General features: G+C 37.0%; 1 protein-coding gene across 2 annotated transcripts; it reads right to left on the bottom strand.

Moving 5' to 3' along the window:
* Nucleotides 1-1,232: 1,232 nt before the first annotated feature.
* On the bottom strand, nucleotides 1,233-16,936 carry SLC35E2B (solute carrier family 35 member E2B). 2 transcript variants are annotated; one of them, XM_068171781.1, is made up of 10 exons: nucleotides 16,757-16,936; nucleotides 14,799-15,317; nucleotides 13,839-13,974; nucleotides 12,790-12,917; nucleotides 12,382-12,502; nucleotides 10,112-10,165; nucleotides 8,824-8,896; nucleotides 6,912-7,057; nucleotides 2,959-3,426; nucleotides 1,233-2,763 (listed from the first exon to the last, which is right to left on the bottom strand). In XM_068171781.1, the coding sequence occupies exons 2-9, from the start codon at nucleotides 15,121-15,123 to the stop codon at nucleotides 3,186-3,188; spliced, it is 1,224 nt and encodes a 407-aa protein (XP_068027882.1). In that variant the 5' UTR covers nucleotides 15,124-15,317; nucleotides 16,757-16,936; the 3' UTR covers nucleotides 1,233-2,763; nucleotides 2,959-3,185. The 2 variants fall into 2 exon arrangements, with proteins under 2 accessions (XP_068027882.1, XP_068027881.1); XM_068171780.1 differs by having other exon boundaries at nucleotides 1,896-2,763; nucleotides 2,838-3,426.
* Between the last annotated feature and the right edge of the window lie 264 nt (nucleotides 16,937-17,200).

The following is a 17,200-nucleotide window of genomic DNA, read 5'->3' as shown; positions in this document are numbered from 1 at the left end:
GAAAAATGCAGATTATATGGCTCTACGCAGATATTTACTATATGTATTATGCTAGGTTGGAAAGTTATGCTGTAGTAACATTTCAATAATATAGTAAATGTAGTTTTGTAATTGAAATTAAGCTTTAGTAGTTAAAATAGAAAATATGTGTGTGTGGTATTCGTTTTGCTCAAGAGAAGAAGAAGATAATCAAGAAATTCTTCAGACAGAGATAACAATTACAAAAACCCCTAAATCCTCCAGAGGAGAGGAATTTATGGCTTTCTTTATCAACAAAAAACCGAACTTCTCCAAACTCGACTTAGACTTCAAGGCGCCTGGGATTAACAGGAATTCCTCAACAAGTACCGGACGAATTTCTTGTATTAAATAAATATATGCATATTCATGAAGTGATTTGTGTATGCAACAGGTTACCCCTCTTAAGGAGGGAATTCTTTTTTATCGGGGTCCTTCTCCTGGCTCACTTTTGTCCAGAGAGAGGTACCCAGCCCGGGCTGTAACTTTTTGCTGTTATTGTCTCTTTAATTGTCCTAACTCTAATTGTTTAATCTTTATTACTATACTTGTATTAATTTTTTTTTCCATTTTATTTTTAGTAAACTTTTATAAATTTTTAAAACAAGTGATTGGCGTTTATAACCATCAGGAATTTTCGTTTAAGGAAGACACGCTCCGAGTGAAGGAAAAATGTAAAATAAATAAAGCGCACGGCTCCAGCTCACAGAGCTCGTCCTCGTCACGGGTACCTGCGTGTGGCCACCAGAAATGCAAGGACAGAAACTCTAAAATGTTCCCAAACATTTGATTTTTCTGTCACAGGAAGAGCTGGGCTGGGACACCCTCGAGAATTCATAACAAAGAGCAAAAACCTCCTGGTTTACACGAGAGAAAAGAAGATTTATTGGTCTGACCGGAGAATAAAAAGGTTTTTGGTTTGTTTAATTGAAGGAAAGAAAAAAAAAAAAAGATGGCAAAGGAAAGTACACGAGCAGAGCAGGAGGGGTTAAAATCCCATTCCCAAATCCTCCCTGGTTCACAGAAAAACAAAAACCTGCTGGGTTTTAAAAGGATGGGGTTCGTGTGAGAGCAGAGCTGGGATTTCTGTCGCCCAAAACAGAATTATGACACACACCAGACTTTTTTTTTAGTTATACTTTCAAAAATCTCGTGTATTTAGCAGAAAACAAATTAAAAAAAAACAAAAAACCACAGAGCTCCACAGTCCACAGCTTTTATAAAAGTGACAGGAGTACAAAAGAAAACAAAATACCACAGACGTATCACATACACAAGGATGAAAAAATTGGCATTTTTCTCCCTCAGATCTTTGGGGAATCTACCCCAGGTAGTCACTGAGATGTGGAAATGCAATTTTACAGAATTCCACTTGTAATTTCCTGTTAACCATTATTTTTTTTCCATAAAGACCACTATATATCCATGCTCCAACCTTCCAGAAGAGTGGCAGTTATTAAAATCCACTCATTTCAATTGAAGTTTTGTTCCCAAAAAGTCCATGTGAATGTTTTGGTAGCTACACGTGTGCTTTATTTTTGTCGAAATCGACTGTTCTTCAGAATTTTGAAAAGGGAAGTTAACTTTGAATCTTTGATCTACCACAGAAACAAATTTCCTTTAAAAAAAAAAGGAAACTTAAAAAGCAGCAGAAATAAAGATTTGCCTCAGTTTATGGTTAATATTCCTCCCAGTTGTCACAGATGCCTCTGAGATTTCTTTATATAATCAGAAATAAGATATTTTACACACAGGTCAGACTCATAACCCTGAGATTCTAAAAGGCAGCCTTTTGCTGCACTCTTAGAAATAACATAAAAAACCCCATCCATTTCTTTCCTCATGCATAATAAAATGAAATTAAAACAACAAAATGGTTTTTCACAGAAATACAGAGATCCTGCTTCCTTTGTCACCACAGTTTTCATTTTTTTTTTAACTCTAAGCAACTGCAAGCATTGAATTCAACAGTCCATTTACACAGGGTACGTGTGTGAATATTTGCATTTCAGTTTTGTCAGTAAATGATCAGAATGCAGTATTTCTGCATTCAATTTTTACATTTTAAATCACTACAAATCCTGGATTTGTAGCCAGCAGCAGGTGCTCACCACAGCTCATTTCCCATAGTTTGCTTCAAGCAAACGTATAAAGTTGTTTTATTGGGAGAGAAGGGTGGGAATTCCAATCCCTCTTAGAATTGTGGAATATCCTGAATGGGAGGGGACCCACAAGGACCATCCAGTCCAACTCCTGCCCTGTACAGAAACCAAAATCCACCCCAAAATCCCTTCTTGTGCTGTCCAAATGCTCCTGGAGCTCTGGCAGGTTTTGGGGGCCCAAAAAGCCCTCAGGGCTTGAGGTGAGGTCAGAGTGGGACAATCCCCTCCTTGGACCTCTTCCATCTCTCCACCACCCAGGAATGAGGGAGGATGCAGGAAATGCAGAGCAACCACCAGAAACTTCCACGAGGCACCGATTCCATCCCTCTGCCAGCAGAATTCAGTGGTGAGGCCCCATTTTCACATTGTTTGGATGTGGAGGGAGACAGGAACTGTTCTCCCACAGGACACCGAAGTTCTTCCACCAGCACAGGCTTGGACATGATTTGGAGTCAAGGAGAGACAACAAAGCCCACGTTTACAACGTTCCAGGTCCTCTCTTTGGGGCTTCAGATTCCCAAGGCTTTCCTGGATCCTTCCCAGCTCCTTCCAGCTTCAAATCCTGGGCAAGGCCTGCCAGGAACTCAAAGGTACAACCACATCCAGGAGGGTTTGAGGAACTCAAAGGTACACCACATCCAGGAGGGTTTCAGGAACTCAAAGGAACTCATAGGAACAACCACATCCAGGAGGGTTTGAGGAACTCAGGGGAACAACCCCATCCAGGAGGGTTTCAGGAATTCAGAGGAACAACCACATCCAGGAGGGTTTGAGGAACTCAAAGGAACTCATAGGAACAACCACATCCAGGAGGGTTTGAGGAACTCAAAGGAACAACCCCATCCAGGAGGGTTTGAGGAACTCAAAGGAACAACCCCATCCAGGAGGGTTTGAGGAACTCAGAGGAACAACCACATCCAGGAGGGTTTGAGGAACTCAAAGGAACAACCCCATCCAGGAGGATCTCCTTGGGGCCACGCTCAGCCGGGAGGCTGCAGAGCCCCATTAATCATAGGGTTCCAAATCCTTGGGGATCAGGGGCTCGGTGTCCTCGGTGGGCCCTGGGGGCTGTGGGGCCATGGCCAGGCTGTGCAGGGTCTCCTGCTGGTGCTGCTTGGCCTTGTTGTAGAGCAGGACCCCCACGGTGACCAGGACAGTGCCCACGGCTGACAGGCTGGTGATCTTGTTCCCAAACACGATGATGCTGAGCCAGATGGACAGGGCGTGTTTGACAGTGCTGGCAACGCTGCGGGGACAGCAGGGGGACACGGGGGACGTGAGGGGACAGCAGCTCTGCCACACCCCACAGCCAGCCTTTAATGTCCACCTGGCCCCTAAACACCACCTCAGATTCCACTGCCAACCCCAGCCATCCTGTGATTTCCCTCATTCATCCCTTTGCACAATATCTTTAGTTTTTCCTGTTTTTTTAAACACCACCTCAGATTCCACTTCCAACCCCAGCCATCCTGTGATTTACCTCATTCATCTCTTTGCACGATATCTTAATTTTCCTTTTTTTAACACCTCAGATTCCACTTCCAACCCCAGCCATCCTGTGATTTACCTCATTCATCTCTTTGCACGATATCTTAATTTTCCTTTTTTTAACACCTCAGATTCCACTGCCAACCCCAGCCATCCTGTGATTTCCCTCATTCGTCTCTTTGCACAAATCTTTAGTTTTTCCTGTTTTTTTAAACACCACCTGAAATTCCACTACCAACCCCAGCCATCCTGTGATTTACCTCATTTGTCTCTTTGCAAAACACCTTTAGTTTTCCTTTCTATTCTAAAAACCACCTGAAATTCCACTTCCAACCCCAGCCATCCTGCGATTTCCCTCATTCATCCCTTTGCACAATACCTTAATTTTCCTTTTTTTAACACCTCAGATTCCATTTCCAGCCCCAGCCATCCTGTGATTTCCCTCATTCGTTCCCTTTGCACAAATCTTTAGTTTTCCCCCTTTTTTTAAACACCTCCTGAAATTCCACTTCCAACCCCAGCCATTTGATGATTTACCTCATTAATTTCTTTGCAAAACACCTTTAGTTTTCCCTTTTTTTAACACCACCTCAGATTAGATTCCACTTCCAACCCCAGCCATCCTGTGATTTCCCTCATTCATCCCTTTGCACAATATCTTTAGTTTTTCCTGTTTTTTTAAACACTACCTCAGATTCCATTTCCAGCCCCAGCCATCCTGTGATTTCCCTCATTCATCTCTTTGCAAAACTCCTTAATACCTTTAGTTTTCCTTTTTTTCTGAACACCTCCTGAAATTCCACTTCCAACCCCAGCCATTTGATGATTTACCTCATTAATTTCTTTGCAAAACACCTTTAGTTTTCCCTTTTTTTACCACCACCTCAGATTCCACTTCCAACCCCTGAATCAACACTTCCAACCCCAGCCATCCTGTGATTTACCTGATTCATTTCTTTGCACGATATCTTAATTTTCCTTTTTTTAACACCTCAGATTCCACTTCCAGCCCCAGCCATCCTGTGATTTACCTCATTCGTCTCTTTGCAAAACACCTTTAGTTTTCCTTTTTATTCTAAAAACCACCTGAAATTCCACTTCCAACCCCAGCCATCCTGTGATTTCCCCCATTCATCCCTTTGCACAATACCTTAATTTTCCTTTTTTTAACACCTCAGATTCCACTTCCAACCCCAGCCATCCTGTGATTTACCTGATTAATTTCTTTGCACAATACCTTCATTTTCCTTTTTTTAACACCTCAGATTCCACTTCCAACCCCAGCCATCCTGTGATTTACCTCATTCGTCTCTTTGCACAAATCTTTAGTTTTTCCTGTTTTTTTAAACACCACCTCAGATTCCACTTCCAACCCCAGCCATCCTGGAACTTCCCTTTTTCATCTCTTTGCACAACACCTTAATTTTCCTTTTTTCTTAAACACCACCTCAGATTCCATTTCCAGCCCCAGCCATCCTGTGATTTACCTAATCAATTTCTTTGCACAATACCTTAATTTTCCTTTTTTTAACACCTCAGATTCCATTTCCAGCCCCAGCCATTTGATGATTTCCCTCATTCGTCCCTTTGCAAAACACCTTTAGTTTTCCTTTTTATTCTAAAAACCACCTGAAATTCCACTTCCAACCCCAGCCATCCTGGAATTTCCCTTTTTCATCTCTTTGCACAATACCTTTAGTTTTTTCTTTTTTTTATTAAGACCACCTGAAATTCCACTTCCAACCCCAACCATCCTGGAATTTCCCTTTTTCATTTCTTTGCACAATACCTTAATTTTCCTTTTTTTAACACCTCAGATTCTACTTCCAACCCCAGCCATCCTGTGATTTACCTGATTAATTTCTTTGCACAATACCTTCATTTTCCTTTTTTTAACACCACCTCAGATTCCATTTCCAACCCCAGCCATCCTGGAATTTCCCTTTTTCATCTCTTTGCACAATACCTTTAGTTTTTTCTTTTTTTTATTAAGACCACCTGAAATTCCACTCCCAACCCCATCCATCCTATGAATTACCTCATTAATTTCTTTGCAAAATACTTAGTTTTCCTTTTTTTTTAAAAAAAAAAAAAACACCAACACACATTCAACTTCCACCCCCAACCATCTTGTGATTTAACTCATTAATTTCTTTGCAAAATACCTTTGGTTTTCTTTTTTTTTTTTAATGCCACCTCAAATTTCACTTCCAGCCCCATCCATGCTGTGATTTTTCTCTTTGCACACTAACTTTGCTGTTCTCAAATACTGAGCAGGTAAAAAAAGAATAGAAAATAATGTTCCTGACAAAAAAAAATTATAGAAAATAATGTTCCTGACAAAAAAAAATTATAGAAAATAATGTTCCTGACAAAAAAATTAAAAAAAAATAGAAAACAATGTTCCTGACAAAAAAAAAGAATGTTCCTGACCAAATATAAATATAGAAAATAATGTTCCTGACAAAAAAATTTAAAAAAAATAGAAAATAATGTTCCTGACAAAAAAAAATAATGTTCCTGACCAAATATAAATATAAAAAATAATGTTCCTGACAAAAAAAATTTAAAAAATAGAAAATAATGTTCCTGACAAAAAAAAAAAAGAAAATAATGTTCCTGACCAAAAAAAAATAGAAAATGTTCCTAACAAAAAATACAAGATAGTGTTCTTGACCAAAAAAATTATAAAATGGTGTTTCTGACAAAAAAAAAATAGTGTTCTTGAAAAGGAATATAAAATAGAGTTATTGACAAAAGAGAATAATGTTCCTGGTGAAAAAATTAAAAATAATGTTTCTGGCAAAAAAAAAAAAAAAACAAAACAACATTTTGGTTCTTGATCAAAAATTTATAAAATGGTGTTTATGAAAAGGAATATAGAATATTGTTCCTGACAAAAGACTATAAAGAATGTTCCTGACAAAAAAAACAGAAAATAGTGTTCCTGACAAAATAAAATAAAATTTTGTTCTTGACCAAAAAATTATACAATGGTGTTTCTGACAAAAAAAAATTATAAATAATTTTCCTGACAAAAGAGTATAAGATAATGTTTTTGACCAAAAAAAAAAAGAAAATAATGTTTTTGACCAAAAAAAAAAAAGAAAATAATGGTTTTGACCAAAAAAAAATAGAAAATAATGTTTCCTGATTAAAAAATACAAAATAGTGTGGCTGATCAAAGAAAATAAAATAATGTTCCTGATAAAAAATAGAAAAGAAGGCTCCTGGCAATTTTACCTGAAAGTCACAGGGGAAATTTTGCCCATCAGGGCATAGGCAGTGACACTCTGCAGGTGGAACAGGACTCCATCTATCAGGAGGAGAATCACAATATCCTGGTTGTAGCTGAAGCTCCTGCCACTTTTCCCAATCACAGGCACGTCCTAAATTACAAAAAAAACAACAGAAAAAAACCCCAAAACACCCACAAAAAAAAAACCCAAACCAAAACAAACAAAAAAAAATATTGAATTTAAGTGTTTAGTTCATTAGAAAAATCTAAAAGTGATTTTTCACCCAACTGTTAGAAGCAGAATTATAAATTTAAATTTTAGCCCAATAAAACCTAAAACATACAGGACATTTAGACCCCGTAATTTTTTCTCAAAAAAAAATTGAATTTAAGGGTTTAGTTCATGAGAAAAAAATCTAAAAGTGATTTTCCACCCAGCTGTTAGAAACAGTTTTATGTTTAAATTTTAGCCCAATAAAGCCTAAGACATACAAGACATTTAGATCCTGTAATCCTTTCTCCAAAAAAATTTTGCACATCATAAAATAAAAAAAAAATTGAAGTGTTTAGTTCATGAGAAAGATCTAAAAGTGATTTTTCACCCAACTGTTAGAAACAGAATTATAAATTTAAATTTTAGCCCAATAAAACCTAAAACATACAGGACATTTAGACCCTGTCATTTTTTCTCAAAAAAAAAAAAAAATGAATTTAAGGGTTTAGTTCATGAGAAAAAAATCTAAAAGTGATTTTCCACCCAGCTGTTAGAAAAAGAGACAGTTTTACGTTTAAATTTTAGCCCAATAAAGCCTAAGATATACAAGACATTTAAGATCCTGTAATTTTTTTCAAAAAAAAATTGCATAGCCTAAAATAAAAAAAAAATTGAATTTAAGTGTTTAGTTCATGAGAAAAAATGAAAAATTATTTTAGCCCAATAAAACCTAAAACATACAGGACATTTAGACCCTGTAATTCTTTCTCCAAAAAAATTTTGCACATCATAAAATAAAAAAAAAATTGAATTTAAGTGTTTAGTTCATTAGAAAAATCTAAAAGTGATTTTCCACCCAACTGTTAGAAGCAAAGTTTTATATTTAAATTTTAGCCCAATAAAATGTGAAACATTCAGGACATTTAATCCTGCAATTTTTTCTCAAAAAAATTTTGCACATCCTAATATAAAAAAAAAAAAAGAAATTAAAGGGTTTAGTTCATGAGAAAAATTTAAAAGTGATTTTTTACCCAATTGTTAGAAGCAGAGAGTTATACATTTAAATTTTAGCCCAATAAAACCTAAAACATACAGGACATTTGAATCCAATAATTTGTTCTTCAAAAAATTTGCACATCCTAAAATAAAAATTGAATTTAAGGGTTTAGTTCATGAGAAAAATCTAAAAGTGATTTTCCACCCAACTGTTAGAGTTTTATATTTAAATTTTAGCCCTAAAAACAAAGCCTAAAATATAAAGGACGTTTAGATCCTGCAATTTTTCTCAAAAAAATTTGCTTTCAGAGTTAATATTCCTGTACACCACATGAACAGCAACAAAAAGTCAACCAATATTCCAGATTTTCAGATCCACTGAGACAAAAACAGGATTTGAACTCAAAAAATCCTGAGATAAATTCAGGCTTTTTGGATTAATTCATGTCCCAATTAAATGATTTCTTTTAAAATTTTTCTCTTTTTAATGCCCCAACGTCTTGCAAACATTGGATAAATTGTGTTTCAGGCTGATTTTTTTTCAAATCAAAAATTAATTTTTCAAATAAGAATATATTTTTTAATGGGAAGGATAAAAGGTAAATTTTGAGATTAACCTTTGTTGCACATTCTGCTCACAATTAAAAAAAAAACCTAAATTCATTTTTAAAATCCCTAAAATCATTAAAATAATAAATTCAAATTACCATGAAAAATATCCAAGCTGGAATAAGCATAACCACAGCAGCAGCACTTGTGTAGAACTGAAGCTCTGGAGCTCTGAAAGGAGGAAAAAAAAATATGAAAATGATTTAAAACTTCATTTTTCAAAGCAAAGATAGAGCTTTGCTCGCGGGGATTGAAGCTGAAAGGCACAAAAAACCAAAAGTAGCTTTTTATCTCATGGTAAAATCCAAATATTTTATTAAAGGTGGTTTTTAGCACAGAACTGCACTCTTGGTTTAAGGTTCAGAGATAAAAAGTTGCTTTCTGCACAGCCAGCAATGTTAAGGATGGTTCCTGATTGCAGAGTAACGACTGATGGCTGTGAAAATATTATTTTTTGGGTTTTATTTCTACTTTTCAGTATTTAGATTTACAAAATCTTAGAATTTTAATGCGTTATATATTGATAAAATACTTCTATATTATTAAATTATTTCTATTAAATAATAATTAATAGAAATAGACAAACATTAAACAAATGTTTCAGAAATACATATAATTATATATGACCATAATTGTATAAATATATAAACATTTTTATTTCTATTTTCTATTTATATTTATTCCTCTATATATATATTTATTCCTCTATATATATATTTATTCCTCTATATATATATATTTATTCCTCTATATATAAATATATAGGAATATATTTATATATATTATATATATTATATATATATAAATATGTATATAAATATATATTTATAAATAAATATATATTTATATATAAATATATATAAATATATATATATTTATTCCTATATATATATTTATTCCTATATATATATATTTATTCCTATATATATATTTATATTCCTCTCTATATATATTTATATTCCTCTCTCTATATATTTATATTCCTATATATATATATTTATATTCGTACATATATATTTATTGCTATATATATATTTATTGCTATATATATTTATTTATTCCTATATATATATTTATTTATTCCTCTATATATATATATTTATTCCTCTATATATATATATTTATTTATTCCTATATATATATATTTATTTATTCCTATATATATATTTATTTATTCCCATATTTATTTATATTTCTGTTTTTAAATGTTTATTTCTGGGAGTTGTAGCTGATGATGAAACTTGCAGTGGGATCTCAGGGGAGTTTTCTTCCCCTGATAAAATGATAGAGGTGATCAAATTTACACCTTGGTGCAATATAATGAGAAATATTTAATTTCTTTATGCAGCCCTAATAGAACCAAACTGAAATTTTTTGAGTACTTACGAAAATCTGTATTTATCTCCACTGAGTAGTTTTTTGGAAAAGACGTTTTGCAAGCTAGAGAAGAAAAAGGAAAAAAAAATTAATTAATTTAAAAAAATTAGTTTTTTTTTAATTTAAAATTTTAAGTGTAATTTTTTTTAAATAACAAAAATTTTTAAGTTAATTTTTTAATGTAAAAATTTTTTTTCCAATTAATTTTTTTAATTAAAAAAAATAAAACCCACCATTTAGCTGTATTATCATTAGGACAAACCAATCAATTCATCAATCCTCAGGTGGATAAAAGTTTTCTACAAGCCCAGAAAGGAGTTTGCTCTCTTGAAGTTTTCTTTTTTAATCTCAATAATGCTGTTAGATATGCGAGACTACGTGAATAATTTATGAAAAATGCATTTTCAACACCAACATTCCAACACACTGTACAGAATGAACAATGACAAATGATTTTCTTTCATCTCCTGAGAAAATTAATTGCATTTTCCCAGCCCCAGAGAAAACCCCGGTGGAGGAACGTGCCCCTGTTGCTGGAGTAAACAAGTCACCCTCTGTCTCCTTCAAAAGGACAAAAGCCCAGGAGTTTCTCTCCTCAGTTTGGTTAAAGACACCTCAGAGGACCTTGGGGACTTCACCTCAAATTAAGGACACCCAAGTCCCACCTAAGCCATTCCCTAGAGAAGAAGAAAACAGAAGAAGAAAATCGCTTTTGTGAAGTGTTTTAGCAGGAGCAAGAACCTCTTGCCCTGGCTCGGTTTTTCTCTGTCAAGAGCTTTGTTATTTTGCCTTTTATTAAAACTTTTTTGTTTCCAGCCCTGTCGCAGGAGCCACCCTGCTGCTTTTATGCCAGCTGAGGTAGCTGAGCCATCCTTGGTGTAATACTTACCTCTGAGAGAAGTTTTTTATTATCTCTGAGAGCTTTTGAGACCTGGCTCGGAGAGACCAAGCATTACTCCAGCACAGGTAATTCCGGGTTTTTAAAGATTCCCAGAGTCAAGGATGATGCAGTGACCTGTTGCCCTGATTTTTAAAAGTGTTGAGTTTTCTTTTATAGTTTCTTTTGAAAGTTTTAAAGTTATTTTAAAAGTTTTCTGTGCCTTCTGATGTTCACGTGTTTCTACTGCAGTTCTCACACGCTGTTCATGTAAATAAAGATTATTTTGCATTCTCCCTTGTGGGAGGAGAGAATTGATGGACTGTTGGTTTGACCAGTGTGGTTGGAGAGGTGGCAGTTTCACCCTCCAATCCACTGCCACTTTTGGAACTCTATATATTGCGAGGTCAGAAATAGAATTAGCTCTTTTTTCTCTCTTGAACTCACCAAACTTCTGTGTACTCATTTGTGTCCAATAGCCACAGAGAACAAAAGAAGAAAATCGCTTTTATGAAGTGTTTTAGCAGGAGCAAGAACCTCTTGCCATGGCTCGGTTTTTCTCTGTAAGGAACTTTGTTATTTTGCCTTTTATTAAAACTTTTTTGTTTCCAGCCCTGTCGCAGGAGCCATCCTGCTGCTTTTATGCCAGCTGAGGTAGCTGAGCCATCCTTGGTGTAATACTTACCTCTGAGAGAAGTTTTTTTATTATCTCTGAGAGCTTTTGAGACCTGGCTCGGAGAGACCAAGCATTACTCCAGCACAGGTAATTCCGGGTTTTTAAAGATTCCCAGAGCCAAGGATGATGCAGTGACCTGTTGCCCTGATTTTTAAAAGTGTTTTCTTTTATAGTTCTTTTGAAAGTTTTTAAGTTCTTTTAAGTTTTCTGTGCCTTCTGATGTTCACGTGTTTCTACTGCAGTTCTCACACGCTGTTCATGTAAATAAAGATTATTTTGCATTCTCCTTTGTGGGAGGAGAGAATTGATGGACTGTTGGTTTGACCAGTGTGGTTGGAGAGGTGGCAGTTTCACCCTCCAATCCACTGCCACTTCTAGAACTCTATATATTGCGAGGTCAGAAATAAAATTAGCTCTTTTTTCTCTCTTGAACTCACCAAACTTCTGTGTACTCATTTGTGTCCAATAGCCACAGAGAACAAAAGAAGGAAATCACTTTTATGAAGTGTTTTAGCAGGAGCAAGAACCTCTTGGCCTGGCTCGGTTTTTCTCTGTAAGGAACTTTGTTATTTTGCCTTTTATTAAAACTTTTTTGTTTCCAGCCCTGTCACAGGAGCCATCCTGCTGCTTTTATGCCAGCTGAGGTAGCTGAGCTATCAAGGGGTGATGTTTGTCGTGAGAGGCTGCAAGACCAAGTTAGAACAGGTAAAACCCCCCGGTGCTCACCAGTCCATGATGTTGGTGGACAGAGCTGCAGAGAAGCCCAGGATGTTGAAGCTGATTTCAGTGGCTGTGCACAGAGCCAGCCCTCCCATCACAGGGATCAGGGAGAGATTCACCAGCAATCCTGCAGAGCAAAAGGGCCAACCTCACTTATTTTTTTATTTTTTTTATTGGAGAGAATTTGAAATTCTGAACAGCAAGAAAAAAGGACCACCCTGAACTTCAGATTTTTAAAGCCACGATAACTTCTTGACAGAAAAATAACAATCCCCTTCCACAAAACCCTTTTAATTCTACAAACTCCTTGTGTTCAGAGTGATTCTTCCAGCTGCATTTATTATATTTTAGTGGCCATGCTTTCACCACAGCCAATAAAAAAAGAGATCAATTAAATCTCATTTCAGGACTCACCAGTGTATTCCCCCAAAATCATCCGGGACATGATGACAGTGAAAATAGGAGCAGAGCTTTTCACAGTTTCTGCAAATGAAACTGCCACATTCTTCAGGCTGACCAGGCCCAGGACCACTGTTGCAAATCTGCAGGAGAAGAAAATCACAAGAAATTAATTCTTAAAAAGGAAGGAATTAATTAGTGCACCAGAAGAAATTCAAATAATCCTTCAAGAGTTACTCTTGGACACCCAGCATAAAAAGAATTGCACTGTGGTTTCTCCTGCACCTGCAAGGTCAGATCTTTCTTTCAGCTATGGCTTAAACCTTATTTATTTAAAGAAAATAAAGTCACCCTTGGGCAACTGTGGAATGTCTTTGGCCTCAGAGTGGATTTCCAGAAAACAAATTTACTTTTTAACACACTCCAAGCTTCAAGTGACCATTTTTCAAGCCAAAGTTTTCAACAGGCTCAGTTGGAAAAGTGAAAAATCTTCTGAGAATCAGAAATTCACCAAGGAAACTTTATCTGCAGTTATCCATCTTTAGTGTAAATTAGATATGCTACAATTACCACAGTTTAAACTCTGAACTTAATTGAATTTATCACTTATTTGATTTTCTTTATCAGTTTTGCAGGGGAGAGGAAACAAAACCAGGCATTTTTATTCCCTCCTTGACCACAAAACTAATACAACCCCAGCACCCAGCAAATATTTACTTTTCAAAAGATAAATTTTAATAGCCTGGATGACTTTTGAGGCAAAAGGCTGATAAATACTAATGCACTAAACAAACATCAGCCTCAAAAGAGAGCAGGAAGAAAGTAAATGGAAAGAGAAATGAGCTCTGAAAAAACGTAAATGTGATGGGAATGCCAAAAACTTAAACATCTGGGAAAAGCAACAACAGCAAATAAAAATAAGATTATCCTGGGATAGCTTTTGGTGGGGGTGGAGGAAGGTGAATACTCCAAACACCTCATCAAGAATAAAAAGGCAGAGAGACACGAGAAGAGAAGTCTGGTTTGGAAAAGCAGAGCTAGTGCAGGAAATGTTTCCCATTTACCTCATTAATCCAACAAAGAGCATGATCATGATGAAGTTGGGGGGGTAGGAGATGCGGGTTTTGTGCTGGTACAGACAGCACGGGACAAACATCTTGATGCAGCCAATGAAGGTGGTGGAGAGCATCTGAACAGCACCTAAAGGAGGATCACAGAGGGGAAACGAAGTCAGATCACAAGCTGGAACACAACAAATGGATTTTCATGAGGAAATCTCTGACACAAACATCCGTGCGGTGGTTTTTAATGTATTGTATAAAACAGAAAAAGTCTATTTTATAAATATAAAAGGGTATATTTTATATAGTCTCACAAAAGCCCTTTGCTTCTACATCTAAGCAAGGCAGCACAATAAACCAAATGGTGAAAAACCTGGTTCACAGATAAACTGCCCTTTGTTTGCTCCTTAAGAAGAATTAAAAAAAAAAGACCTAAAATTGCCATTGGATAACAGAGATCACCAAAGGCAACTCTTGTAGTGCACAGCTCTGGAGAGCAGCAACAACTTACTCAAATTTTGACTTTTTGTTAAATCCTCCAGCACAGAAAACTAAAAAAATTACTTTTTTTTTTTTCCCCTCTTAAAGCTTCTCTACGAAGAAAATTTCATCTTTCAGCAAGTGGAGGAAAGGACAATGTCAGAAACCACTTTAAATCCCAAGTTCCCAGCCTCAAGATCCCTTCCCACACCTTCCAAACCAAGCATTTTTCACTTCAATTGAACCATTCTCTCCCTCAGCTTTATGTGGGATGATCTGGGATTATCAATCATAAAATCAGGGAATATCCTGAGCTGGAAGGGATCATCCAGCCCAACTCTTATCCCTGCACAGACACCCCACCAACCCCACCCTGTGCCTGGCAGCATTATCCAAATGCTCTGGGAGTTCTGGCAGCTTTTGGGGCTGCTGTTCCATGAAATAAATCAATTTCCCCCCTGGAATTCAGGAAAAGCAGGGTACCAAGCATGCTGGGCTCTCCCTCCAGCAAGGACAGAATGTATTTGTTAAGGAACAGAGTGCAAAAGCTGAAGAAAAACCACAAAGTGAGGTAGATGAGGGCGTGGGAATTCCAGATGCCCAGGTCGGACTCGATGACCGTGGTCTCTGTGATTGTGATTTTCAGGACATTCTCCTCTGGCAAGCTGTCACTGCGAGCAATCACAAATTTCTCACTCCTGTTAGCAAAGAGCGAGCCCAGCTGGAACAGGGATTTTCCCTTTGGCTTCTCCTCCAGCTGGGGAGGGCTCGGGGCCTCTGGGGTCAGGGCACTCGTCACGGCCGACATGGTGAGGTGAAGAAATAAATATTTGTCCTTCACACCAAGCAACACTGACGCAGCACTTGTTGAAATAAAAATGTCATGTGGTCAAGGCTTCATCTCCCAGGGGCCTGGAAAACTGGGCTTGGTCCTCCAAGGAACATCCTGCAGGAATATAAACTCCACATGCTCCTTCATGTGGGCTGCTCCATGTTTTCTGCCTAAGAGGGGGAAAAAAGGGAAAGAAGGAAAGAAAAAAAACAAAACTTGTGTGACATTTTATATTCCTAGTGCAGCAAAGACAGCACATTTCAGCTGCACTTTATGGAAGATACAGAGACTTCTGTAACCCTTCAGGCTGGATTTTGAACTCCTGATGTATTCATGCCAAGATTAAGCAACAAGAACTCATCCTAGGGAGGTTTTTTATTCTAAAATAACCCCCACCCACCAGACTTTGTGTTTTTATGTCCTTTTCCCTCTGGAGCACCTCAACACAGCCTTTCCAATTATAACTAACTCCTCTTCCAGATTCTGCCGTGTCTTTGATCTCAGTCTGTCTTTAAACACTTCCCAGAAAAATCTTTCCAACCCAGCAAATCCAAGCAGGAACCTCTGCCCTTTATACTAATTAACCTGTTATCAACCTAAGTCAAAGAGAACAATAATCAAGGGCTGTAACTCCCAGTAGTTCCAGAGCTACCCTGGTAAATGTATCCAGGCGAAAAAAGTAGGGAAATATGTCCAAGAGCTTTCCAGAGTGGTTATCTATTAAATTACACGGGAATAATGCAACCTTCCTCATTTTGCTATACCTTGCAATTCAATATTAGCACTTGCAACTAATTCTTAAAGCCTTTTTAGCAGACTTGGCAGCAAAAGGCATTAAATGGTTTGCAACAAGAGCTTTTTTCTTTTACAAATTACACAAAATGTGGCAAGTTACAGTGGCGGAGCAGAGGAAACAAGAAAACCACCCTGTGAAAGAAAAACACGAGAGTTCTAACAAGAGCTGCTGCACCTGCCCTGATTTTTTGAGCAGTTCACTCTATTTTCTTTAAGATTTTATTTTTAATGCTTTTTAAATGTCCAGTGTGGCATATCAAATAAATCACAAAGAGGTACTGAGGAGTTCAATATCTGGTGTCAGTCTCAGTATCCTACACAGCAGCTGTTTCCCAGTGAAATTGTCCATTCCTCACATTCTCCAGTTACTACAGCCATGCACTGAAGATTTCCATCCCCGTGCCCTTATCTCTTCCCATTTTTCCAGGAATTCATGCCAGCTGCACACTGAGGTATGGGACCCTCTGGCACCATCACATTAAACCACAAGCTTGTGGTAACCCACTTTAACACAAAACTCTGAAAAAAGATAGACGTTCTCCAAGAGAATTTGTTCAGAAAAATGGATTCTTGACTCCTCCTCCTTTTCCAGGTCATTAAAAAAAATACCCCACTACATTCAAAATAGTTAATTATCACAGCTTTTCCAATAGCTTTTCTGTTTACACAACTTAATTAAAACCAAGACCAATTAAGCAGAACCAAAGCCCCACCCTCAGCAGTGCTGTGATATCAGATTTGATATCGCCGATTCCACACACGCCAGGAAGCAGAACAGCAAATAACAACAAAATTACTCCCCTAAATTACTGACCTGCTGGCTTTAATCAACTGGAAAGTCTAAATGGGCTGAAAGAGTTCTCCATCTGGAACTAATTCAGTCTTCCTCCCTCAAGGCCAACCAGCAGCTGATGTTTACCAACAGATGAAAACGTGGCAGTGGCTGGCAGTTGTTTCTCTTGGATCACTCACAAAGCCTCAATCTTCCAGCTCAAAAGAACCGGCAGCGTGAGTGCCTCGCACACTCCTTGTACCTTCTCCAAGCCTTGACTACACTCCTATTAGCAATTATGGTGGAAAAAATATCCACGAAGGACTTCAGAAAGTCGGCTTTCCACAAATAGAAACTAAAGCTCAAATGTGTTGCAAGGGTTGGAGAAGCTAAGGTTGATGGGTCAGTGAAAAACCAAAGGTCACTCAAACATTGCTCCCAAAGCAGCAAATGCACAAAATTCCGCACCCTGAGCAAGCCTCGCTC

The sequence above is a fragment of the Anomalospiza imberbis genome, chromosome 23 (assembly GCF_031753505.1).
Source record: "Anomalospiza imberbis isolate Cuckoo-Finch-1a 21T00152 chromosome 23, ASM3175350v1, whole genome shotgun sequence".
NCBI lineage: Eukaryota > Metazoa > Chordata > Aves > Passeriformes > Viduidae > Anomalospiza > Anomalospiza imberbis.
The sequence above is the reverse complement of the archived record's forward strand: the minus strand, read 5'-3'. Positions and strand labels throughout refer to the sequence as shown.

What these genes read in the sequence shown, in the direction of transcription:
- SLC35E2B (XM_068171781.1), bottom strand. Translation starts at nt 15,123, where the DNA reads ATGTCGGCCGTGACGAGTGCCCTGACCCCAGAGGCCCCGAGCCCTCCC. An exon ending in TCCACCAACATCATGGACTG is followed by an intron (nt 10,166 to 12,381) that starts GTGAGCACCGGG and finishes TTTCTTCTCTAG; the next exon opens with CTTGCAAAACGTCTTTTCCA. An exon ending in ATTTCCCCTGTGACTTTCAG is followed by an intron (nt 3,427 to 6,911) that starts GTAAAATTGCCA and finishes CTGTCCCCGCAG; the next exon opens with CGTTGCCAGCACTGTCAAAC.